The 26,907-nt window shown below is 40.9% G+C and overlaps 1 protein-coding gene across 5 annotated transcripts in view; it reads left to right on the top strand.

Moving 5' to 3' along the window:
- Positions 1 to 11,108: 11,108 nt before the first annotated feature.
- The window catches only part of FAP (fibroblast activation protein alpha), a 56,472-nt gene continuing 40,673 nt past the window's right edge, over positions 11,109 to 26,907 (top strand). For 4 of the 5 annotated variants that reach the window (XR_013347548.1, XR_013347547.1, XR_013347549.1 and 1 more), the window contains exons 1-7: positions 13,282 to 13,495; positions 13,790 to 13,874; positions 23,693 to 23,788; positions 24,955 to 25,049; positions 25,185 to 25,259; positions 25,495 to 25,547; positions 26,483 to 26,555. Coding sequence is in view for 2 of the 5 variants with exons in the window: in XM_077830439.1 (XP_077686565.1) it covers positions 13,490 to 13,495; positions 13,790 to 13,874; positions 23,693 to 23,788; positions 24,955 to 25,049; positions 25,185 to 25,259; positions 25,495 to 25,547; positions 26,483 to 26,555 (483 nt within the window). In the remaining 3 variants the exon portion in view is untranslated. Of the gene's footprint in view, positions 11,205 to 13,281; positions 13,496 to 13,789; positions 13,875 to 23,692; positions 23,789 to 24,954; positions 25,050 to 25,184; positions 25,260 to 25,494; positions 25,548 to 26,482; positions 26,556 to 26,907 lie in introns of those variants that run through there. The other variant, XM_077830438.1, reaches the window with a different exon arrangement.

Here is a 26,907-nt window from a genome sequence, read left to right as displayed (position 1 = left end):
GATAATCAAGGTGGGCCATGTCCAGCACAAATCCAGGCTTTCTCACCCCCCCCCCTTTTTTTTCCCCCCCGGGGACACACACACACACACAAACTCACTCTCCTCTTGGCAATAGCTCATCCAAACTGACCACTCTCCAAGTTTAAATCCAAGTTTAACCAGAACGTCTAGGGGCGGGGGGGTGGGGGGGGGTAGGAAAAAACAAGGGGAAATAGGCTACCTTGCATAATGACTTAGCCACTCCCAGTCTCTATTTAAGCCTAAATTAATAGTATCCAATTTGCAAATGAATTCCAATTCAGCAGTTTCTCGCTGGAGTCTGGATTTGAAGTTTTTTTGTTTTAAGATAGCGAACTTCATGTCTGTGATTGCGTGACCAGAGAGATTGAAGTGTTCTCCGACTGGTTTATGAATGTTATAATTCTTGACATCTGATTTGTGTCCATTTATTTCATTTATTTATTTCCTGTCACCATTAGTGCATAGACATTCATATGCAGTAATTGTTGAAGCTTCTCTTCATGACATATTTTTTAAACATTTGGTGTGAAATCCTGGTCCTATTTGAAGTTGAGTTTTGCCAACTTCAATAGGGCCAGGATATCCACCCTTGCAATTCAAAGTGCAGCTCTGCTCTAAAAAGTGACTTCAAAAATGGCATCATGTGGTTCCATATTTCTCTCATTGACCAATTACATATTTTTTCACCTTACAAGTAAAAAAAGTGGGGGTTTTGTCTTGTCTTCCTAAATGTCAGCCTTTTAAACTCAACCTGGGATCTCTGAAAGTAAACCTGTGTTCTTTCTGGCTTGAGCATCATTGCTGATAACCCTGACCCAAATGAGATCTGCAAAAGTGCAGTTGAGGTGCAACTGCATTGTTCTGCAACTCCAGGTGAAGATCCTGCAGTTGAAACATAGCTAAAAATTCTTTTTGCTTATGCACAAGACAGAAAGTAATCCAGCTCACTTTCTCATATGTATACCATCTTTATGTTGCTAACAGGAGTAAAAAGTAGTATGAACTTGTTTTTGTTATTAAAGAATCAGTGTCCACAAGGAGCAAATCTGTTGAGTTAGGACTTCCTACCACACTTTAGGCATATTAAATTAAATTGTTACATAAAAAAAACAGTAACATAAATTATGACTGGCAGAAAACAGTAGCTTAACACAGATATCAACAAACTGTGGTATGGAACAATGTTAAATTTTAATTTACATATGTCAATGTCTATTTTGATAGGCTCATCTGAGGTCTATATTGTTTTATTTAAAGTCATGCCTCATTCAGATAACTCATGGGAATCTCTGCTGATTGACTCAGGAGTCAATTTTAGTATTTGCTCTTTTAATTTCATTGTGCATTAAAATGTTAATATTTAAAAATACTACTAAACTAAATTTCATGATAGATATGGAGAAATATCAGGATATTTCTTTCGAAAACATTTAGATAGCATGTAATAATACCTGCCTACAGTAGTGCTGTGTTTCACTGAGCATCAAGTTTTTTATTCAAGATAAATGCTGAATTTGACTTCACCTCAATCATTCTCTCCCATATTTCAATTAAACTGGATGTTCTGCTCATCTGAAGTGATAGCTGCTCATTTTTAAATGAATAATAGGGTTATAAAAATAAATGTGTATTCTGATTATAAGTTTTCCACTACAGGAAGATTGTAGATTACACTGTGCATAAACTGTATAAATTGTGGCATGGGTAACTGAATAATTTAGACCTATAAATAACCCAATAAACTACTACTTCATGGATGGAAATAACTTTCTGACGTCAAAAGTATGAAGGCCAACAGATTTATATCCATTCAAATGTTCTGAGACAGTACTTTACAGGTCCTTTATTGATACTGTTAACAAAAAAGGCAATGGGATACTGGAGGATAAATAGAACATGGCACATGGGGGTTGAATTTTACATGGTATATATCTAATCTATAATGATATTCCTCCTTTTACATATTGTGTAAAGTATGATACAATTTATAAACAAAAGCTTTATTCATTTCAGTACACAACCTTATGTCCTTATTATTCTCTCTTGTCCTTCTTTTAAAAAATGTTACAAACCAATGCCTCTCGTACATCCCTAGAAATAAAGATGTTATGTAGTTTTACTGTAATATTGTTAGCAGTTAGGGTGAAGTTGATCCCGGTTCAGCGCTTTGTACTACTGGGAGCTGTTGGTTATTCTGCCCTGGCTGAGATCACATTTTACAAGCCCAAATACACATGTATGCATGGCAATGAATGGAGGCTATGTCATACATGTATCTTTGGCTGCTGGTGAGTAAGTCATCTATGCTATGCCATCATACTTGTGATTTATGGAAGGCCCTTGGTAGGTGTTCTATCATGGCCAACTAAGCATGTGTGCCATCCTTATATCATGCATAACCTATGACACCAAATACTGAAGCTCCAGTTCACAGATTGAATAGGCAATTTCCACTCCAGTGCATTTGTTCACATACGGTGTTGTAAAACTCATATTGCTCATCCAGGAAGTGCAAAGTTGTAAAGATGGGACTAAATTGTCATATCTGTATCTGCTAGTTTTATCTCCATTTATTGCCTTATGGTCCCAAAGTCCTCCAGGAGAGTGACAAATCCACCCAAGGCTCCTGATTGTATTTTGCACTTAAAGCTCTGATTTTACTGACAGATGTGAAGAGGAAAAAACCATGTCTAATTAGTAAGAATTTGTCTAGCTACGTTTGTGGATTCTTAAGAGTGCACAATCATTCAGTTAAGGGCTAACTGTAAGTTAGGCTTCTATTGATTTCCTTCTGCCTTAGATTTTAGTTGTACACCGGACCCTCGCTAGAGCACTCACCTATATAGTGCAAATTCGCATATAAAGTGGTCGCAGCCATGGATCCCAAATTTAATTACTTTAATGAGAATTCATTTTAACACGGTCCCCACTATAAGGCGGTCTCCGCATTAACACGGTACCGCGCATGGATCCCAAATCCCGCATTCTAGCGAGGGTCCGATGTATTTTGTATTTTTCCATCCACTTTTGGTCAGGTGTCCTGCACACAACACACCTTTATGCCTCCGTTTCTTCATCTGTAAAATGGGGATAATATTTTACCTGCCTAACTGGCATAGGTGTTGTGAAGAGTAATTAGAAAATGTCAGTAATATACTTTGAAAGTGAAGAGAGAGATACAAGTGTACAGTCAACATTTTGAAACGTTGGTACCTAAAGTTAGGCATCTAAATACACAAGTTTGGGCACCGAATTCAAGGGGCCTGTGTTTACAAAGCTGATGAGCCTCTCCACTTCCAAATGAGATTTGGCTCCCCAAGTTTCATATGAACCTCACCCTATATAGAGTAATGATACCACCTTCCTTGATTTCACTGCTGCTACATTTCCCAGTGGTACTGGCTGTCTTCTCCCTCCTGTTCACGCTATTTCCTAACTCCACCCACGAGGACCTGACTGGCTTGGGTGGATGGTGACTCTACTGTCAGTTAAGTACCTTTCATATCAGCATGTCTTAAAGGGACAGGGTCAATAGGTTCTTTTTATTTTAGCTGGTTGTTACAGTAACTATAGAAGTTTTAGAAGCTGTTTGACCTCCTAGGCTCAGAGCATGTGAAGGAGCAAACAGACCTAAGTGACTAGAAACTACATTGAAGTTGTTGCTCATGTAACTCTTCTGCCTGTTAGAGTTGGCAGCAACAAGGGCCGGGTTCAGTATCTAGGGGTTCCATTCCAATAACACAATGCAAAACCGGCAAAGTGACCTGGGACAAATATATACCACCCCCACTGGGCGCCTCCAAGAGGCAATACTTCCCCTCTCACAAGCACATAGTCTGAGTGTAGCAAAAAGCCTTTTAATAACAGAGAGAAACAATGTGGCATTATGTTGGGGAAATACCACCGACAGGATTCATAACACAACCCATGAGCAAAAAATCCACCCCAAGCAAATTGGTCCTTTCCCTTTGGTTCTTGAGTCCAGCAACCTAAAAATCACCCAAAGTCCCAAAAGCCCAACGACCCAAAAAGTCTCTGTCCCTGGTCAGGGCAGCCCCAGAGTTCAAAAGTTTATCTGCAGAGTTTTACCTCCCAACCAGGGTAGAGATGGGGGGGGCTAAGGGGCACCTTACGTGGTCCAAAGCTGATGGCCCCACCTCTCCATGGGGCTCCGCTCTGCCAGCTGCCCCATGAGCTGCTCTAGGCATCCGACAAACTGCTCTGCTCACCGTCCCGCAAACTGCTCCACCATATATCTTCAGGTTCCCCACTACTTAACACAACACTCAGTGATTTCAACTCTTAGTAAGTTTAGCTGTTTTGTGATTTCAGCTTGTAGTAGGGGAGCCTCAGTGCTGGTGCACCATTAGCCCAAAGTGAATTCACCTCAGCAGCCTGTAATTAGACTCCTAATAGAATCAAAATTAGCTCTGATATTCCACAGTGGAGAGAGGAGAAAGTGTAATTAGCATATAAGGCCCTCACCAGGGGTCCATGCCACCAAGTATTAATACCTGTCTCCAGTCTCTCTCTCTCAATTCACAGAATTTTGGAACCCATGTCCCTTGCCTAGCGAGTGCTACTTAGTGGATGGTGAGTCCCTCCATCATAACAAAAGGCCAAGTACAGTTCCACTGTCCTTGATTCCCATAATCAGGGTAATAACAATTTATTCTTCCTGCCCCAATAACAGAGACACTGGGGATCCCACAGCAGCCAAAGTGACCACTTGGGCAGCTATGGCCTCATTCTAGGCGGGGTGGGTGTGCCTATGCAAATGAGATCGGCCCTTGAAGTTGTTTTCCACAACTTGCCACACCTCACCACCAGATGTCAGGGTGGAGCTCATCCTGACTCTGCTTACACTCATGTGGCATGAGATTCCCCTTTGCTCATGCCCTAGTACAGCAAGGAAGAGCCAGGCCTAGATTCTCTCAGCAAAGGAGGGCTGCTTACGTAACATTTGGTTATATAACATTTCTCCAAAGCTGTACATATGGCATGTCAAAAATGTGATTCTAAGGAAAAAATTCTCCCTTGGTATCTACATTGATTCAAGTCATATGTGTTCTCCCAATATGTACAGCTCTTAAGACATATGTAGGGAGAGCTGAATGGTAGAGTCCAGATCTGTTGATCTGAGAGAGTTTTGCCTTGTGTATTGAGATCTCCAAAGCTGCTCTTTTGTGTATTACTCATCAGTCTGAACATGCACAACATTATTTTCTGTTTTTACTAACTTTTGATGTAAGAACCCATGGGCCAAGATACAGAATTTGCAGGATTTGAGGCAGACACTATTGCTTTGTTGCCTTCGGGGTCCAGACGGGGTTGTGTGAAGTAAGGAGATTCTTTTCCCCAAGAATCAGGCAGGTACAGACAATACTGAAGAGGTTTATTCATGGCACTGAGAAGACTGATAAACAGCTTCAAAAGTGTGGTGTTACAGTGACCAATTATATACCATTTCTTATCAATCCATTTGCATTTATCTTGTACTTACAGAGACAAACATTGTTTCAGAGAAAGAGAGAACACTTAACATAATAATGACAGGAGCACAACTTACGCATAGAAACTATTCTGATTACATCAATTATCTATGACTACCCTTTAGCCGAAGGGGTGGGGTGGGGGTGAATGTTCACAGATATCCAGAGAGCTGTGGAGGGTTTGTACTGTTCTTTCTTACTGAGAGGCCGAGTTACTGGGCAGACATTTGACCATGTAAGTTATCAAGTGTTTACAGCTGCCATTGTCCTTGGGCCTCTGGTATTTCTGCTTGTTAGTTACGTGGGTTTTTGCCTCAGCTGCTAACTGAATTTTTAACTCTTGCCTAACATTTGCCACCAAGAAGTTTTAAGGGGATAAGTTCTGCAGGAAGTCCTGCCCTAAGGAACATGAGCAATAGCCGTCTGTGATTCCCTGATTGGCTGGCACTCCACATATAAACCAGGAAGCCATTTCTGGGTGCTTCTGCTTTAGATCCCACTTGCTGTGACTGGCCTTGATCCAAGATTTGCAGCTCTCAGACTAGGCTCACCTCCTGACCCTGACCCTGACCCTACCATATAAGACTTAAGACTATTGCTGATCAAGGCCCTGGCCTGTCCCAACCCTGATTCTCACCTCACATTCTCAATTTGGTAACAGACTCTGACTTTGTGTTTGTGACCTGGCCTGGCCCTGGATTGATCTGTTTCCCAACCCCATACTGAGCAGCTCAGTCCGTGCCCACAGGCTGCCCATGACCCAGCTCTGACTGTCACACTCTCCTACTTCCATGTTCCCGCTTCTATCTCCTTATTGTAAACCTAAAGATTACTGTTTTCCATGCTTCTTTTTGTCTGATAGTGTTTTCATTCACTTTCAGAACAGTTTTTGTTTCTAATTTTCATCTTTTTTTTCCCCCCTTTTGCTCATTTGCTTCCTCCTTCTCTGACCCATCTTTCCTATGCTCCTCTTTCTTACTAGTTTTGTATGGCTAGCACATGTGGAAAGTAGAGGCAGCTCTGTGATGGTTACTCAGTGTATCCGATATCACATGTCTGGACACTGACTAACATTTTGAAGCACGGAATGTTGAGACTAATGTACTGGAAGAAACAGCAGAGAGACATTGGAAGGGTCAGTAGATCTTTATGGCTTGTGATGTTACTCTTAATATTGAAACAGTTGCTGCTTGACTTCTCTGCTTATTACAACACATGCTTACAATGGTTAGACTCCGAATTAGAAAAATACACACTTATGTGGGATCATGGTCTTTTTGTTAACTTGTTGTCTTGGTATGTGTCATGTGAGTTTGAATCATTTCCTCTGTGGAGTTCTGTAAATGCCCATCCAATAGAAGCAGCTGAATATTTAGAAACTGGCTGTTCTGATCAAATACTGAGGTTTGGGGGGGGCTTCCCCTTCTGTTTATTAGTATTTCCTCCTCTTGAGGTTTTGGGACATTTTTGATTGTGTCAGATATGCCCAAACATGGTGGGGGGGGGGGGGAATTGACTTCTGCAAATCCTGATTGCGCTGGAACAGTGAGTATATGATTTGTTCTCCAAAACACAAGGGAAAGAATTGAAAGTTTAACTACAGTTTCCTCAGTGACCATATCCACTTGATGTTACTCAATATCAAGAGGTCTACATTATAAATACTTAATACATTTTCTGATACTCCGTTCATTTTTCCTAAAGACTCCCTCAAGGTTTAGGACCTTGGAAGTATAGAACAACTATTAATTACAAATGTTGATCTAAATGAAAGATATTTTTCTAGCAAATAATTGTCTCTCAGATACCATCTTTCTTCTAGAACTGGTCAAAAAATAAAGATGAAAGTGATCTTCATGGCAAAAAAGTGAAGTTTCTTTCTTTTTGATATATTCAATGAGGGTGAATTATTATTTTTCATTCCCTCCTCCAAAATTTTTGTATTGAAAACCTCAAAATAGCAATTGGGATTTTTTTGTTGCCTGGGTTTTGAAAAACTAAAAATGTTGAGAATCATATCAGTGGATGTTATGGACGAATTGTTTCTTTTTACTTTTTTTTTTTTTTTTTAATAATTTTTACTTTTTTTGTGGAGGACAAAATTTCTAAGAAAAGATGTATTCTGAAACTTTCAGCTGGCTCTACTTTCATCACCTTATTAAGGATCACTACTCCTGTGCAGTGCAGTTCTATCCTTTAGGCATCAAAATGCCTCATGAATGCCTCATTTCTGCCTTTTTTTTGTTGTTGTTGTTGGTCTTTGTTTCCTTTTCCAAGGAATTAGTCACTCTGAGGAGCAACACTCATCACTGTTCATTCTGTTTCTCCTTTGTTTCCCTCTCCCCTCCTTTTCTTATCTAGATAATAATCAGTAATGAGAAAAGGAAACCCAGGCTTCAGATTGCAGTTGTTCCAAAGAATTTTGTCTGATTTTGCCTTTTTACTCTATCAGGGCCAGTTCAGACAATTGTGGTTTGAGCGTTGGCCTGCTAAACCCAGGGTTGTGAGTTCAATCCTTGAGGGGGCCATTTAGGGATCTGGGGCAAAAATTGGGGATTGGTCCTGCTTTGAGCAGGGGGTTGGACTAGATACCTCCTGAGGTCCCTTCCAACCCCGATATTCTATGAAATTCTGCCAAACCTGCTGCCCAAAGGGCCCCTGGGTGGTGGCAGCCCCACCAATGGTAGTTTGAAGATTCCTGTTCATACTTCAGGCTTGTGTTGAGTAAAAGTTGCTTGATGCTGGCTGTGAGTTCCAAGGGGATAAGAACTTGAGCACCCGTGTGTGGAAGGGTGTCTCTTCTCCATTTATTACTGCCTTGAGGCACAGCACAGCCCTGGTTCCACTAGTCACCTACTTTGGCAGGAAACCTGTATTCACTCTGTCTGGAGGAGAGAGGTGTCTAGCTCTCATTCAGTTTCAATGAGATTGGGGTGCTCAGCTTCCTTTTACTACTTAGAAAATCCCAACCGTAGGAATATACTAATTCTTACCACAAACATACATGGCTATTCTGGACTTATTACTTATTCTCCCCCCTTCTCTTTCTACATGAACTCAACCCATGCAGTTTGCACAGTGTAGGAGTTTGGGACAGGTGAAGGGATCCGGACACTCACTGAATATTAGGCCTTTTCACTACTACCCAGAAAAGCAACAGCCAAGTCTGAATCCACAACAGTCAGTTAGATGGCACAGCTTTTTCTTTTCTGTTCAATTCCCTTGAGAAGAACACAGGCTATGACAATATTCTAACACTTTAGGTAAAGAATCTAATGTCCATTTCCAGGGTATCAAAGGTTCTTTCAGACAATGCCTGTGGAATAAGCTCCCAGTGGAAGTGGTGGAAATGGCACCTTTAAAACTAAATTGGAAAAAAAATATAGGGTATTAGAAGAGGGCTAGCTGGCTGAGGCTCAGTGCACATTAGACACAGGTTATATGCAAGGCTGGAGCAGCGTCAGTGGGAATTGTATCAGCATCCCTGATTGAAGGAATGCAGCTGCCATGTGTGAGGTAGGTTCACAGTTTGGGGGTTTAGTTCGCCAAGGGGGTGGCTGGATGGAGTAGCATCAGGAGCCAAAAATCCTGTTTTTTGTCGTTTCTTGGTAAAGTGAGTGGAATCATTTACACCAGATACAGACTTTATCAAACATGTCCATGCCTCTGCCACCTCAAGAATAGAATACTGCAATGAGCTCTACATAGCTCTATACCTGAGAGTGCTCAGCAAGTTAACCTGATGCAGAATGTGGCAGCCGAGAGCAGGTGTTATCAACCAAGGTTATGCGTACCCCTTGGGGTACACAGAGGTCTTTCAGGGGGTACATCAACTCATCTAGATGTTTGCCTAGTTTTACAACAGGCTACATAAAAAGCACTAGCAAAGTCAGTGCAAACTAAAATTTCACAGACAATGACTTGTTTATACTGCTCTATATACTATACCAGTGTTTCTCAACCGGGGGGTCACGATTTATTTTATAATTACATGATGAAAATGAGAAAGTAAGCAATTTTTTTCAGTAATAGTGTGCTGTGAAACTTTTGTATTTTTAAGTCTGATTTTGAAAGCAAGTAGTTTTTAAGTGAGGCAAAACTTGGGGGTACGCAAGACAAATCAGATTCCTGAAAGAGGTACAGTAGTCTGGAAAGGTTAAGAACCACCAGCCTAGAACACATAGTACAGATGTTTCAGGAACTGTACTTGGTGCCTGTGAGTTTCTGGGCAGAGTGCAAGGTCTTGGTTTTGACCCTTTAAAGCCCCTAATGTGTTGAGACAGTGGTTTGGGCCCAGTCAATGTAAGTGACCCTTATCTCCTTCTCCCTCACTACTACAATTGTTAACAGCAGAGTCATTCAATCTGGAGGCCCATTGATTAATAGGACCAAGGGCCAATAAACACAGTGGGGCCCATTGTGCTAGGTGCTGTACAAACACAGAATAGCAGACAGTTCCTGCTCCAAAAGTTCACAGTCTTTACAGTCTAGACAAGAGAGACACAGGGTGGGGGAAGTGGTAGAACACACAAGCAAAGTGAACAGTGCGATGGCAGACGTCCTCATGTTAGTGCCATGATTTGGGGGGGGAAGGGAAGAGAGCGTGTTCAGTTAGGAGAGGATAAACTGAAAGGGGAGGGGAGGAAAGGGGCAAAGAAAGGGGAGAATAGGGTCAGAACAGCAGGTGTGGTATGAAACAGAGATATGAGACTGTGAGGAAGGCAGGGGGAGGGGGTTGGAGCAAACAGTCATTCCGCACAATTAAAACAGTTGGAAGTTCTCTGAATGTCCAGAGAGCCAGCTTTGGCTGCTTCTCTCCTCCTGTCTGGAATATCTGATTGGTTCCTTTCTGTGGTTGTCCCCGAAGGCCACTACCACCTGGGTCCTAGTGCTCTCAGAGTGGGGAAAATTTCCCTTTCACAGTTCTGAGTCCTAGGGGGTGTCAATGGGAGGAGTGACCCCAGTCGGGCTCCATTTTATTGCTATAAAAGTTGATGAGCTGCTGGCAGGGCATTCTCTGAGTAGACCATCTACTCCAGAATGTCCTTTTCCTACTTTTCCAATATATCTGGGATCAGTTAAGCTTCAGGACTTGTCACAAAGCCCATAACTTCTCTAGGGCATTTGAGGAGGAGGTGGTGGGAGTAGTTTAGAAGGATTATGAGGAGATGCTTTATGTTGGAGGCACTGGAGGATGGGGGTGATTGTAGTATTTATTGGTTGTCAGTTATCTGGGTGATTTATTAATTTGAGTTCTGTGAGGGTACCCAGCACATACAAAGTAAGGGCACTTACTGGTGTGGTATTACAAATAAAATATTGTCTTCATTTTTAAATACATTAGTAAGCAATCAGGTAGTACTGGACTAACTGGCCCAAAAGGTCGCTAACCCCTCTAGATCGTGTAACAGCATAAGAGAAATGTTGTGTATAATCTACTATAGGTGTGACAGATGTGGGGTCACTTCCTGGGTGTTAAATGTACAGTTTCTCCAGCAGTCTTTGGCACTAGTTTAGATCTGTGAGGTAAGCTTCCTTGCCAAAAGGGGGAGACAGAGACAAAGTTGAGAATGTGGGTTGCTTGTTTGGCTGAGTATGGAGACAAAGCAGAGGAAAACGCACAGCCCCTCTCAAGTATGGCCTTCATTTGAAAAGCAGATACCAGCTAAAATAATTGATCAACTGAAGGAGGTAAGGAAGAAAGAGACTTTCTTAGCTGACTCATGTCAACACAGTATGGGGAAGAAGTGGCAGCTAATAGGTTTAGACCCTATTTAGGGTGACCACATGTCCCAGTGTTCTGGGGATCTTCTGGTTTTGGGGGGCTGTCTTGGGCTTTCAGATGGGTTTGCTAAAACTGAGTCAATTCCTAGTTCTCATGTGGTCATAGAGCTTCTGCTGTTGCTGCACTGGGCTGAGCCATAGGTTATGCTGCTCTGAAACAGCTCAGCTGTGCTTCACTAGCCCCTGCTTCTCTGCAGACCACAGATTTTGACCCCACTCTCTGCATGCTCTGGACTGGCTCCTCCATAGGCCACTGTCCAAGAGGGTTCCGGGAGTCTTGCAGACATATTTGAACAGCCTGGTCCAGTCCCATGCTAAAGTAATTAGGTGAAAATGTCATTACTGATTCTTTGCAGAGATGTCAGAAGAGGTCATCTTTTCAGTTCTGAACTTTCCTTATAAAGTATTTCTGTGCAGTGAGGGGAAATGGAAACCTGCAGCTGGAAAGACAAAGAAAGATCAATGTTACAAAAAAAAAAACCCACACACAAAAAACACCCTGTATATTTGCTAAACCCACTGGCTGGCTGGTAGAGAAATCTGTCAGTACAGGCAATGCGTCACACTACTGTAAAATGCCCTATAGGGCCCCTTGCAAGCACCAGAATATGGCACATGCTGAGGCTGGGGCAAGAGATAAGAGGGGCTGTGCTGAGGTGGGGCCATAGTGCAGCACTCTGTGGGAGACTGTGGGCAGCTCTGGGTTGTGGAGCTATCCAAAGGCAGCCCAGGGAGGACTGCCATTACTTGAAGCAGCTGCCTGGGCTGCCTAGATTAAATGGAGGATTGTTTCTATGGTGTTCAGTGATCAGTGCTTAAGGTGCTTGTAAGACATCTATATTCTGTGTCCAGTTCCAACTGACTGTTCATAACAATAGCTAGAACTTTACTGCACTCACCTAGACTCCCTTGTCTGACAAACTTAGCCCTTAAAGGCACAGCCCTCAATATCACAGTTTCAGTATGACATTATCTGGAAGGGCTGTATCTACATGTAGGACTTTCTCTAATCTCCCACCAATGTTATTGCACTGGTGCAGCTCTGAGCATAGTTAAATGACACAAAGGTAAAAATACCTACGGCCAGTCTACGCAAGTGCTGTCACCTTTTTCTATCACCAGTGGAGCTGTACCAAAGCTAAAGCAATAATCAGAAAATGTGAGAAATGGCTGTCTGACTATATTTACAGTGTGCTCTGATTACAACAGTGTGATTTTACTTCTCTTCATTAACTTCAGTGAACTTTGGATCAGCCCCTGTATGCCTATGGGGACAAAAGGACATGCACTTCCATGGTTAGAGCACTCATACAGCCAGTTGTGCGTATTGTTTGGCTCACTAAAATGAGGTGAATTAGGGGGGCGGGGGGAAGTGTTGTTTTTCCTTGACATTGAAATATCAAGCTTTTTTTAAAAAAAAATCCTTAGCAGAGCCAGACAAGGAAAATCCAAAGCCCATGGAAGTCAGTGAAAAGACTTCCATTGACTTCAGTGGACTTTGGATCAGGCCCATAGATGTTTCCCATTCAAATCTATAATGTAAAGTCTACTACACAATTATCATTTTCTCAGAAGTACATATAATAATTGTCTTCACATGCTAAAGAGATATTGATTTAAAGAAATTTTAAAAATGTATGTACAGTATTTCTATTCCGCTCTCTGCATTTCTTATACAGTCTTCATTTCTTTTTTCTTCCAAAAACTAAACATATAGGCATAATATATACAAATAAAAATAAGTGCTTTACTTTTCCTTAATTTGTAACTTCATTGAGAATAGAAATAAGGTCATCGTCAATAGGCTCTAAAACCCTGAGGTTTGCCAAAATACACTATACTTTTTAGAGGCAAACAGCATATATCAACCTTACTGTTGAGTCATAAAACCCATAAGTTTCTGTAAGCAGATGTTGGTTACAGTTTACACGAAGAGGGAGAATATAATTACCACTCCCACAGCAACCCATGGGTCACTTCCGGGCCAAGAACGCTCCCAAAAATCTGTTTCTAATTTTCCAGAAAACCTTTGAAATTTGGCACAGTTTTCAAAAGTACATGGAAAAAAAAGTTTTCCTGAGGTTTGGCCTCTGAATGTGAAAGCAGAGCCTGCTGTTTAGACTCCTCTCACAGATCCACTGACCAACACCCAGCAGAAAGAATTTTCATTCTTTTAGAATACATCTGGAAAAATGAAGGTCAGTACGTGAACCAAATTCAATCTTTAAAAACTGCTGGATCTGTTGTTGTAACCTTTCTATTGTTGCACAAGGCCAGGCTCTAATCTGTAAGTATTTGCTTCACCGGAGAGAGGAAGAAAAGCAGTTCTAAATGTAGTACAGGAAGATTTATGCTTGTTGACTTGGATGGATGTCAGCAATAAACTAGAATACTCTTTCTTTTTGTGGTGGGGGTATTTAGTTTCAAACAAAGCCATAATATATCTACTGCAGAGGATACTGTAAACATAATTATTTGTTTTTATCCTACAGACCCAGCTAAAAATCATATTTGGAGTGATCGTATGCCTTTTGCTTTCCTCACTTATTATGTGCATTATACTACTTCCAGGAAGAGGTAAGACAATTTATAGTGTAATGCATTGAAAAACACATCTTGGAGGTTGTTTTAAAATAAGTTTATACAAATTATTTAATTTTGTTTTAGCATTGTCCTGCCAGTGTTGCTATGGCTTTCTCAGCTTATAGGAATGTTTTACTGACAGTTTAAAGTTCCTAAAGAAATGAAGATGCCAGCATATGTTGATACAAGGAGCTCTTTCAAGTGAAAGGCACCTGCATTAACTTTACCATGCTTGACAAATAATGTGCTTTGACAGGGCTGCAAACATAGTTTTCATCATACTCCTATTATCTGTTAGCATTTGTTTTTGGGGCAGTGACACTCTCATGATCTATCTGCTTTGGATTTGGGGAACTTGCATTAGGTTTCAGATGGTTGAATAACAATTGTAGACGATATTTTTATAATAAATTATTAGCTCAATGCACTGCTTTTATGAGGGGGGAGGAGGCTTGATTAGTTTGTGACTATTTACAAATGACTTAACATGTTTTGAATGAAATATTAGCCAGCAATGTGTGTCATTATTTGGCTAGCTCTGTGAGGTTTGCAGATGTCTTATGGACCTGTTCCTCCCTGAGCTAATTACTGTAGCTCCATATTAAAATAATGGTTTTTGGTATGAAGATTCGGACTTAAATTCAGGACCTGAGTGGCAGTGGCCTATTAGCATAGGCAGGTTTTCCAGGTGAGGGTGTCTTATATGAGCTATCTAATGTATCTAAGTACTCGCATAGCCCCCACAGTAACTTAGGGCATGGCTACACTTGCAGATGTAGAGTGCTGTGAGTTAAACCAGTCCTCAGAGAGCGCAGTAGGGAAAGCGCTGCAGTGTGTTCACACTGGAAGCTGACAGCGCACTGGCGTGGCCATATTTACGGCACTTGTAGCGGCATTAGGAGCGGTGCATTGTGGGCAGCTATCCCACAGAGAATCTCTTCCTATTCTGGCGCTGTGGCCCCACAGGATGGGAAACACCACTGCATGGTGGTGTCAAACCCAGGAGCAAGACCTGACCTCCTCTCCCTCCCCATGTCACACTCCCCAGGGGCAGAACCCAAACCTTCCCCTACCATGTCACATCCCCCTTGCCCGCCAAAAGGTTTTAGTGGAGTTTATGGCATTCTACTACAATAAAGTTGCCCATCCATGATATAGAGGTTGAATAATGATGATGATAAAGTCTCTCAGTGAGTTTAACAGATGAGCTACAGTTAGTTATTTGGGGTCTTGAGATGACACCAAAGACCAGTTTTGGACCTGCAGCCCCATCTACAAGTGCCACGGGTGAAGACTATTGTAGATGGATGTGCACTGCTTTTAGCTTTACGCCTTGCACGTCTCTCCTTGACTGCAACAAGCTGCTGTGTCTTGAAATCTTTCAGTCCAAGGTGGCAGAGCTGTTGCCATTGGATCTTGTCGCAGGCTTTTGGGTTCTCACAACAAATGTTTTGGTGGCCTCAGAGTGCGGCACCCAACTCTTGCTGGTGGTCACTCTGACAATTTTTCCTAAAATACTTAATTAACCTTAGGAAAAACAAATAAATATGCACATATACATGTCCAAATCATTGTGATTTATTTATGTAGGAGTTTTTTTGAAGACTTAATGATAAAAATAATCTACAGTTGTCTGTTCTTTACTGGACCTAAATACAATGTAAACACAAATAAGGTGCTTTGCACGTTCTTGTTTATTTTGTTATTGTTATTTTCTTTTGCTCTTCCGGTTGTTGTTTTTTTTTTTTAGACTTGTTAGCTAGTAAGTCTACTGCTGTGAAAAGTGACACTTATATGTTAATATCACTTTTCACAGCCTCCCAGCTAGTTACTAAATCTGCTGTGAAAAGTGATATTAATAAACATACAAATATCACTTTTCACAGCAGACTTGCGCAGCCCCAGCAAGCCAGAGAACAAATTAAGCCCTGGATGGGGAGGCAGTGGGACCATGGGTGATAAGGGAATGGATGGGGGGCTGAGGGAGGCAGCAAAGGCTAAGGGCGATGGAGGGTGGTGAGCCTGGGGCTAGAGGCCTCTGCTACGTGGCCCGAGTCCAGAGCCTGCTGCTGCACAGCCTGGGGACAGAGTGCGAAGCCCTGCACCCAGGGGCCTGGGACAGGGCCCAGTGAAGCACCCCAGGGGCCGGAGATGGAGCCTGAAGCCCCATGGCTGGAGCCTGCTGCCCGCCACCCCAGGGCTAAAACCCAATCTCACCAACCCCGGGAAGGTAGGGAACTCACTGGCTGTCTGCTTCTCTAATTTTTGTGGCTCCAGAGGGGGGAAGGCCTGACCCCTGCTGGTGGCCCTGGGAGAGGGGCTGCTGCTTTGCCCCCTCTCGCAATCACTACCCAGGAGGATGTGGCTGTGAGAAAAGACCCTGGTGTCCGCATTTGAGAAATACTTGTGGATGTTGAGGTCGACATTGCGAGATTGGAGGATGGCCTTGACAGTGTCTTTGAATGTTTTCTTGGTCTGCTCCCGAAGAGTTCCAGTCTGCAATTTTCTGTAAAAGATGGCCTTGGGTATTCTACTGTCAGACGTACTGATCACATGACAGAATCATCTCAGCTGCACTCTCGCTATAAAAGCTTCAATGCCTGTGATGTTACAGCACTGAAGGACCTTGGTGTTTGGAATCAAATCTTGCTATTTAATTCCTTTTATCCGCTGTAGATGTCGTAGGTGGAATTGATCCAAGCTGTTTATGTGGTGTTGCTAAGTAGTCCACATATCGCAGCCACAGAGGAGTGTGGTGATGATGATGGCACAATAAACATTAGTTTTTGTTTGCAGTCTCACCCAGCGTTCATTCCAGAGATGATGCTGAAGTCTTCCGAAGGCATTGGTGGCTGCACCAAAGCACTTTGTAATGTCATCATCAATCTCATGAAACGACACTGCCTATGTAGCAAAATTTGTCAACGAGCTTGTGTGGAGCATCGTTGATGGACACAAATGGCATAGTTGCAGTACTTCTCAGTTGAGGCTGGACCATGACTTTTGGCTTCTTTAGGCTGATTCTTAAGCCAAAAAGTTTTGCTGCATGCACAAAGCAGTTGAATAATAATAGGATTGAACCTTGTGAGGCTCTACAGGTGAGGGCTTTGGAGATGGAGGAAAAGTTGCCATAGCAATCTACTGGGTTCAGTCAGATTGGAAGGATATGAGAAATTTCACAAAGTTCCCCTTCATCTCATCAGATTCTTGGAGGTGAGAGGAATATTTGGTAAGGAGTATGAGATATCACAAAGAGGTCCAGCTTAATGGATCTGGATGTATTTACCTTGTCCATGGACAAGTGCTGGCTTGGCATCAGGCTTTGCCCAAAGCCTCACTGAGAGGAAATGGGAAATGCTAATACCAGATCAAACAAGTGATTAGTTCCAATATCCATCAACTACAGTGTCCTGTACATCAGTCTTCAGTACCAGATGCTTCAGAGGAAGATTCAAGAAATTCTGTTTAAGAACAATTATGGGTTAACTCATCCATATGTAAGTATTTCCTTAACCCCAAGCAGTTAGCCTTTGGTATTGGCCCATCAGCATAAGGGTTTATATCCTTATGCTTTTTTACCCTAGCTAATGGGACTGTGGATGTTATCTCTATTGAAATAAAGATCCAGTTTGTCTTTGAATCCTACTGAACTGTAGCTCAGTTTCCAGAGACAGAAGTGTGAGTTTTTTGTGGCTGAAAATCTTGCAAGTCAGACAAGAACAGGAAATATATGGTGAGTCAGAATTTTATGTTTCGCAACACTGCTTAACTGTGAGAAGTTCTTGAAAGAGGATTAACTCCATTGGAGGCTTACGTAGGAAGAAAGCTAAATTCCCTCTTCCAAAATAAACAAAAAGGTGTAATCTGTAAATACTAGATATATTGTAAGAAGAATTTAATAACAACACTGTAGGGGAAAATGGCCATCAAGTTTGCTAATGTAGAACTAAGAAATTCACAATTTTTCTTTTGGAGAATTTAACATAAATATGTAGTTGCAGTTTATGTGATTTCCCTGTATTTCTAATTTTGATTACATGGCTATTCTAATACTTAAAACTTGTGAAAATATGAAATATTACATATTTATAATGAGAGCTATCTTTCCTGTTTTCTTTAGGAAACTAATATGTTGTGGCTTGAAAACTGCCAATTTTCACTCAGAAATGCTCACCCTCTTTCTAAAACTTTATGTTTTGCTTAGAAAATGGGCCTACTATGACTCCAGACCTCATCTTATCTCCTGATCTCTGGCCTTGACTCTTGCCTCCTGACTCTAGCCTGGTACTACCTCTGATCTCTAGTCTCTGACTCCAGCCTAACTCTAATCCTGATTCCTGCCTCCTGATTCCAGCCTGGTACTACCTCTGATCTCTGGTCTCTGACCCTGTCCTGACTTTGACCCCAAAACATGCTTACTGAACCCGGATCTAGTAATTCCTCCGACCCCTGCTTACTGACTACCATCCCTGATGTGTGGACTCCAGCCCAGCTGTGGCTGATAGGTCAGACCGCCTACGCCCCAGTCCCTTACATTATGTCTGCACACCCACCCCCAAAAGTACAAGTGAATATGTAAACCGGAAAGGATACTATTCAATCATTATGCAGGCCTGATTGCCAATAGAGGAAAGTTCACAAACAGCAACTTAGGATACACTAGTAGGGTGCATGATGCCCTGGAGATCTGGAGATTCTGGAGATCTGGCGTTTTCAAATTTGGATAATCTGGGACTTTATTCCCTACCAATAATATGAATATTAAAGGGGTGTCTAGTGACCACCATTATTTTGGGAGATCCAGTCTATCTATAACGTACTGCCCTGGCTCATGAAACCCTCCCTTGGTATGGGAGCACCTGGCAGAAGAAAGTTAAATTACACACACAGCAGTTGATGGATGGTGGTAGAATATACATTTGTTCAACTGAAGGCAAGATGATGCTGCCTACAAAGCCGTTTGGATCCCAGCGTGTATAATGCCATTAATGTTCTCCTGCAAAACATATGTGAGGATGGGGGGAGAGCTTTTGCCAGGAATGGGTTGATGTCTGTGCTGGTGTAAAGGCCTGTGTATGCAGCCAGAAAGTGCACCTCTGAAAACTGATGCTGGAGCCAGGAGAACAAAGGAACTAAGGGTTGGTTTGTGCCCACATCCTTGATTGGGAGTGGGAAATGTGATTATGATAATAGAACATGTGCGCACAAAACTAGTGCACTGTGTCAATTTACCTGTGAGAGAATCAAATTTATGTATTGTTAATCTGAAACTTTATTAAAAGCTTGGCTTTGAAGTTCCTGTCTCTGTAGCACTCATACATCAAGGGATTGGACAGCAAAATAGAAGTAAAACACACAACTTACAGTTTGGAATACAAAAGAAATATGCAATGTAATGGTCATATATTGTCACAGTTAGATGTGTGCACAGAGCAACGATTAAATGTGGTAATGTTCAGTTATTACGAGGATGGAAAATGTAGGGCAGGTGTCAAGATTATGTTGTAAGACAGAATGGCCAGCACAGCATACTATGTAGTACACCGTTCTGCATAACGTGACGTCACTAGGAGTGTTGTCTGTGCAAGGAATGCACGTTGACACCTTCTTTATAAAGGCGAAGGAACTACAGAGAACTAAAATCAAGACAGTGTGTTTTAGAAGAGAAAGATTGTTTGAGGGTCAAGGACCTTTGATTTCTACTGCCAGGTCTGCTACCGATTTCCTATTTGTCTTTGGACAGTTTGCCTCATCTCTTTACCCTATTTCTTTGTCTATACAATGAGAATGAAAATAGCTACTTACCTAATTTGGAGGGGCGTTATAAGGGTTAGTCAATGTTTGTACAGTACTTTGAACATATAAAGCACTCTAAATGCTAGTATATATTTTGCATGCCTATGAAACTAAAATAGTGATTAGATCAAAGTGAATTTATTTTAGGAAATTATGGGCCAGATCAGAGTTGTCCCAGCAACATAATTCAAAATGAGGATTCATAGGTGCTGGAACTAGGTGTGCAAGGGGTGTGGTTGCATCCCCTGGTTTGAAATGGTGTCCATCATATACAGGGTTCACAGTTTGGTTCAATGGCTCTCAGAACTCCCACTATACAAATTGTTCCTGCACCCCAGAAAGGATTAAAAACTCTCACAAAAGTTATGGAAGGCTTTGAAAGATGAGGAAGAAATGAAGACACGTTCTTTCTTTGTGGAACATGATTTCAAGGACTAATTATTGGAATGATCTTTAGTTATACAAAGGAGTCAGAAAACTGCAAATAATTAAAGCTACTGCCTTAATTAGAGCATTTCAATGTCTCTTCAGTTGCTTATGAACAAGCATTCAAAATGATAAGTAGTCAGCAAACTGGAAGTAAGAAACACTGGCATTCAATTTTCTTAAAGTGGGATGCTGGAAATTTAAGAAGAAATGGATACGTTTAGCAGTTGTGCTAAGTTAGCAGTTGTACCAAGCTATGGGAGAATATACTGCGTGTGAGAGTGATGTGGTTAAAAGAGTATTTAAAGAGTCTAGTCAGTTGATGTGAGAATTAAGACAAATGGAGGTCACCAGCTTGATCAGTGGTGCTGTCTGTATCCTTTGTAAGAATTCTATTCTAGATTCTGTAACGACCTTTAAATAAATACAAAGATTAAGAATTTTGCCTGATAAAGGTATCAAATAGGACTGCAGGTTTTGGCCCTAAGAGTGCACAGTTATAGAAATAAATCTTATTATTGGGTTTCTAATAGCTTTAAAACCATAATTCACGTACAGAATTTAATCTGGAAAGTACATGGTAAGTCAAGACATTTTAAGTATCCATTCATTTGGTGTTGAGAGGTGGTGGTGAAGAAGCTGATTCTTGACAATTATTTAACATCATTTTAGTAAGAGTTTGTAATTTTCCCTTCTTTTTACTGAAAGCCTTAATCTATTAAAATATTATCCTGCTACTCACAAGGAGAATTAACTTCTTCATGAACGTATATGGATATTTTCTGAGTTTACTGCTAGCTCAGTGGGGTTTTGTTTTGTTTTGTTTTAGTTTTTGTATTTATATGTTTTTGCCTGTGGATTGTCATTTACTTTTATTTAGCTTCACAGCTTCCTTCTGCATTAGTGCAGGCAAAAACAGTGTCAACAGTTAATCTGACATATGTGTTCTACAGTAAGTAAGTTACTTAGCAGAAGAACCACACATTGTCATTATAAAGTATACCATAAAAGTCAATGCAAAGCAACATTTCACAGGGAGTCAAAATGTGGCCTTAACAGAGAGAGGAAATAGAGGCAAAATTGAAACTGCAGTGCAGTAAATCATCAGGACTGAATGGCATTCACCGCAGAAAAAAGAACAGGAGTACTTGTGGCACCTTAGAGAATAACAAATTTATTAGAGCATAAGCTTTCGTGGGCTACAGCCCACTTCATCGGATGCATAGAATGGAACATATGGTAAGATATATATATATATACACATACAGATAAGTAATTAGCCTCTAACAGTTTGTATGGTAACTTCCAACTTATCTGTATGTGTGTGTGTGTATATATATATATATATATATATGTATCTCTTACCATATGTTCTAGTCTATGCATCTATGAAGTGAGCTGTAGCTCACGAAAGCTTATGCTCTAATAAATTGGTTAGTCTCTAAGGTGCCACAAGTACTCCTTTTCTTTTTGAGGATACAGACTAACATGGCTGCTACTCTGAAATCATTCACCTCAGAGTTCAGAAAGAAAGAACAGGATGAAGCAGCAGAGATACTCTCTAATAGCCCAATGCTGACCCCATTGAAGATAATGGCAAAAATCCCATCGATTTCAGTGGGAGTAGGATTAAGTCCAAGGAGCACCCAAAGAGTGGAAAGCTGCTTATACAGTGGTAACCTTCAAAATCAGAGCAGAAGGAGTACCTAGGATTTACACACAGATAAGCCCTGACCAGAAGATGACTGCCTTTATCAGACAGCATTTCTCGTGTCCTGCACATTGCAAGTGTTTTGTGTAATATTGCTGGAAGGAAACCCATAGATTTTTTTTTTTTTGCTTCTCATGAATGAACCTTAATATCTCATATTCCTTAACTTTGCACTTATGTGACCCAAGGCTTTCAGTATTGCTCTCTGCTGATTCACACTGATACGTTTTTTGTTTTACCCCAAAAGCCCCAAACGGTGGTTTAATGCGTGTTAGCTTTTTAAAAAAAAATTTTTTTTTAAAAAACCAACCACATCTTTTGTGCTTGGTTTTTAAACAAGTGTTTAAATAGTCAGTTCATACATCAATAACTAGTTTGCGAATTAAACTGTGTGGCCCTAGCAGAAGCAGCCAAGTTTGCAATTGCAACAGGCTGTAATGAAGTATTAGAGAGGCTGACTCCCTTCCAAAATCATTACAAATTGTGATTTTCAGCAGCAAATAAACAAATTGTTGTTCATTTTACTACATCTGCTCTGGCTTGGCTGGCAATTCAAACTCAAATCTCTTGCCTTTCTTTTAAAAATATCTGTCGTAGAACTACCGGATCAGATGAAAAGCCCAGCAGCAGTCTGTCCCCTCAGCACTGATGACCTCCTCTGCACTCCCCACTCAATACAGACACACGTTCCAGCTCCTCTCCTATGAAATTATGCAGAGGATGTTAACTAGGTCCATTCCCCTATTATCTGTTTGGCAGCTTGTTTCTATTGCTCTTTCAGCCTCATCTTCTCCTCTGTCTCTGAGGTGACTTGGTTTTGTTTGCTCCCCTCCCATTATGCCTCTGAAGCTATCCTCCTCTCTGACTGGGAGCTCAATGGTTCTGTGACTGACGTCACTCAGCCCATCCCTGTTCTCCCTAGTCACCCTTGTCTGGCGGACAAGAAAGTTAACAGATAACCTAGGACTTCTGTTCAGTAGGATTTTCCCAGGCACCTGTCCGGGCACTGTGAAGGGGAGGGTGGAGAACACACGTTTGAGCACTATTCAGAAGCCCATTTATGTAGTGTCGTATGCCTGGCCCACTGGGAGAATGGTGATTTCTAAAATTCAGTTTACTAGATTTATGAAATCATTCTCCAGTTTTATTTCTAGTTCTGTATATGTGTGTGTTGCTTTCTTCTGGCTACATGAAGAAATAAGCATAGGTGATGATAATCTTTCAAGTCTTATATCCATCTTCTAACACTTGGTAAGAACATTGAAAAGCTTGTAAAGAGTGGAACTGCCTGGTTCAGGGGACTGGTCATGGGATACGGAACCTTTCACCTCTCAGTTGTTGGTTGAAATCTAGCTGTGCTGAGCAACGATTTAAAGTGGCTATTTGACTCTTTGGTGGCCCAGGTACAGGGGCTTATTTGAAATCATATGGGGGTTCCTGTAACCATTGAAACAGGCATCTTCATACCCTGCACAAGTTCAGGAAACCCATGCCCTCTTTAAAAACTGTTGACTGCCCCTGGTAATGGTGTGGGGAGGGGTTCTCCTGCCTTCATAGTGTCTGCAGCTACATAGGTCCATCTCTGTTTATGTGAAATGAATTCTCCTCGGTCTAGTTCCTAGCTTCTTATCCCTTGAGGCAGTTCCTCCAGAAGAAGGTTGAAGGATGCTGTCAGGGCAATGATGGAAAGCTTTCCCTGGTGCTGCCTCTGGTTTGCCTGATCTGGGAATTACTGGAACACTACATTCTTCAGGGCTTCTCACTACACTAAGTTTCTGGAATAGAGGAAAAGCTCAGCTAGCAACAATTTCTATTTTGTTTCTCAATCTACACAGATGTTATTTAATAACTCTTTCCTCTCTCTACTTTATTTCTAAAGTTCCCAACCCAGATGACAATCCTAGGGCTCTTACATTGGAGGATTATTTGAATGGAAAATTTCAGTACAAAACATTTTTTCCATACTGGATTTCAAGTAAGTGAAGATATCTTTTGTGGCTACGTATAATTTTTAATACGTATCTTCTGGCTGGTTTACATAGACTGAGCCTGTCTACACTAGAAAATTAGATTGGTTTAACTATGTCAGTGAGGGGTGTGAAAAATCCATACCCCTGTGTGGTGTAGTTAAGATGACCTAAGTGTCCATGTAGGCAACTCTAGGTTGATGTAACAATTCTTCTGTCAGCCTAGCTACCACCTGTCAGGGAGGTGGATTACCTATGCCAAAAGGAGAAGTGCAACAGCATCGCAGCAGTGCCATTATAGCATTTTATATATAGACAAGCCTTCAGAAACATATTTTTTATTGTACTTGCTTCCATTAGATGCACTGAACATACACTGAACATTCATCTCTTAAAGAGTCTGTTTTATTTTATCTTTGGTTTCACTGAGCTTTTATACTTTCAGTAGATAATGACTGATAATCTTTACCTACGGGCCCTTAGTCACGTTGAGCACTCTTGTCTGCTCTCTTATGGTAGAAAATTGTATGCCCTTGACACCTGCAGAGTCCCTTTGAATGAGGCCTGTTTGTTCAGGTTTTGCATAGGAGTTAAGGATTTGGCTCTAAGTGAGTTCTTTAATATACAAAATAAATATATGAAGTTAAGTATTAAGCACCTGAGTTCAGTAGCACATGTATAATTAAGCCAGAATTTGGCCCAGATGATCCTTCTTCATATTGTGCAGTGCTAGTGTTATCTACAAAATCTGTATACAGCGGAGAATGGTCAGGTGAAATGCAAAGCCAGGATTTTGAATCTTCTTCCATTAGTGAGTTTAAATTAGACATCCTATGTTATGGACCCTAAAATGGATCAAATCCTGGCAAGTTTGGGCAGTCATAATTCAGAGCGGAAATTGGCTGTGAAGTAACTGCCATATCACTGGTTGTGCAGTGTAATTTCAGCACATATCTGAGTGTCCAAAGACTAGATCGTTGCATAATTGGGTGCTGTTATGGAATTAAAAAATAAGGCAAAACTTATTTTTATACTGATTTCAAAAGACATTTGTTCTTGAACTGCTCATCTGCCAAAGAGTGACTATACTCTGATAAACACTTTTATTTCACAATATCTTCTGTGTAAAGATATTGTGAAATAAATATTCCCTTCTCCTCTCTCCCCCCAACAGGTCATGAATATCTTCATCAGTCAGTGGAAGATAATGTTATTCTCTATGATGTTGAAACTGAGGACTCAACTACCATCTTGACTAATGACACGCTTGTATGTATCATTTCCATTTAAAAAATAAATAGAATGTTGTTGTTTTAAAAACTTCCATGTAAATACAAATAGATTCAAATATTCAGATATTTAGTGTATGTGTACTAGAATCTAATCAACTTTTCAATCTTTCAGAGAAAAGTTAACGCCTCAAACTATGCATTATCATCTGATAAACAATTTATAGTTCTGGAAAGCGATTACACAAAGGTAATTCCTTTTTTTGATTACTTGGCTGAAACTTCTGCCTTTTAACATCTGATATTTTATAGGTTGTGGTAACATATTACTCAACATGAGATCAAGAACCATTAATAGGTTAGAGAGATGAATTAAATTAAACTACCATATAGCATGGGGTGGTGTGTAGGCCCAAGGGGAGCTCTGAGAGGCATTATACCTCAGAGTTGATCATATTTTTTTCTGGCTTACTCATTTTTTGCAGCTTTGGAGATATTCTTATACAGCATCATACCACATTTATGATCTTCAATACAGGTAAAGCCTGATACCTGTTTCTCACATAACTATAGCCAAATACTCTAGATATGTGCTTGCTAGCATTTCCATTAGAAAGCTCTCTTCTGATATTAGTATTGCACTGCACTGTTGTTGCTTCAGTCTCTCAAGTTGCCAGCTGTTTGCTTGATTAGCTAGTGCAAAATTCAGAAATTACCCTGAAAAAAATGTACTTTGGGAAAATCCCCCTATCTTTTCACCACTAGGCATCTTGGGTCTGTCTGATCTGTGATTGCCTGAATCTCTGACTACTCAGAATTTTCTAGTCCCTCCTTCTGTCCTTTATCCATCTTCTTTATTTGATTTTTCCTTCCATTCTGACTGCTCTTTTACATCCCTGGGAAGGTGCTGGCAGGGGGTTGAAGGCAAGAGGCTGCTGCAGCTTGGGTGCTGAGGAAAGCCATTGTACATGGTACTGCAGCTGTTCTCCTGAAGTACACAGGCACTGCTGATGCTTTGCTGGCTTCTCATAGGTGATGCCACATAATAAGTCCATGGAACTTCCATGTGATCACATGATTCACAAGTCACTAGAGCTGATTCTAATAGTAATGCAGACTGTACAGTATAGCAGGTGACTTAGTTTCCTGTGCCATACTTGGACACAGGTTAAGACTGGCATTTCAGGCTGTTGGACTAAGGGCTGCCTGACCTGTGCACACACAAAATTTGCTAGCATATGCAAGCCCTCATGCATGAGTCACATTATTTTATGCCTAACTGCTTGGTTTGCACAGCAAATGCAAGTTTTCTGACACCAATTTTACATTGTTCACAAAACAAAAGCTGTTAAAATATTGTACTTTTGTGCTTTTTCTTTAATCTGCCTTTTATATGTATGTACATTATTACAATCTGTTTGCAGTGCAGGCAATAGCCATTTCAACTTCTTTCCTTTTTTTTTTTTTTTTTAGTAATTTTGTAACAGAACATCCGCTTCCACATAAAATTCAGTATATATCCTGGTCACCCGTTGGACACAAATTGGTCAGTAAAAATAATTAAGTGCTGAAATAATGTAACTTTTTCATGGAATAGAATAGATTTATTTGGTTATGTGGGTTTGCTTAAGCCCTATTTTCACAGGCCTTTAAATTGTGTTTATCAACCATACTTAGTAAAGATAACAGTTTAGCTAGTCAATATGGAAGGGGGAACACCGTTATAGAACAACCTGTTCTAGCCTAAAACTTATGTTTTAACTGCTCATAAACAGTAAATAATACCTAACTTGCTATTGTCCCGTAATTTATTTTATCAAGAACTTTGAGCACAGTTCATAGTTAAGACATTTTCTTAGTAAAACACTGAAGAGCAGTTGCACTCTCACTGACCTCCA

Source organism: Eretmochelys imbricata, chromosome 11 (assembly GCF_965152235.1).
Source record: "Eretmochelys imbricata isolate rEreImb1 chromosome 11, rEreImb1.hap1, whole genome shotgun sequence".
Lineage (NCBI taxonomy): Eukaryota > Metazoa > Chordata > Testudines > Cheloniidae > Eretmochelys > Eretmochelys imbricata.
This window is presented reverse-complemented; position numbering and strand designations above follow the sequence as displayed.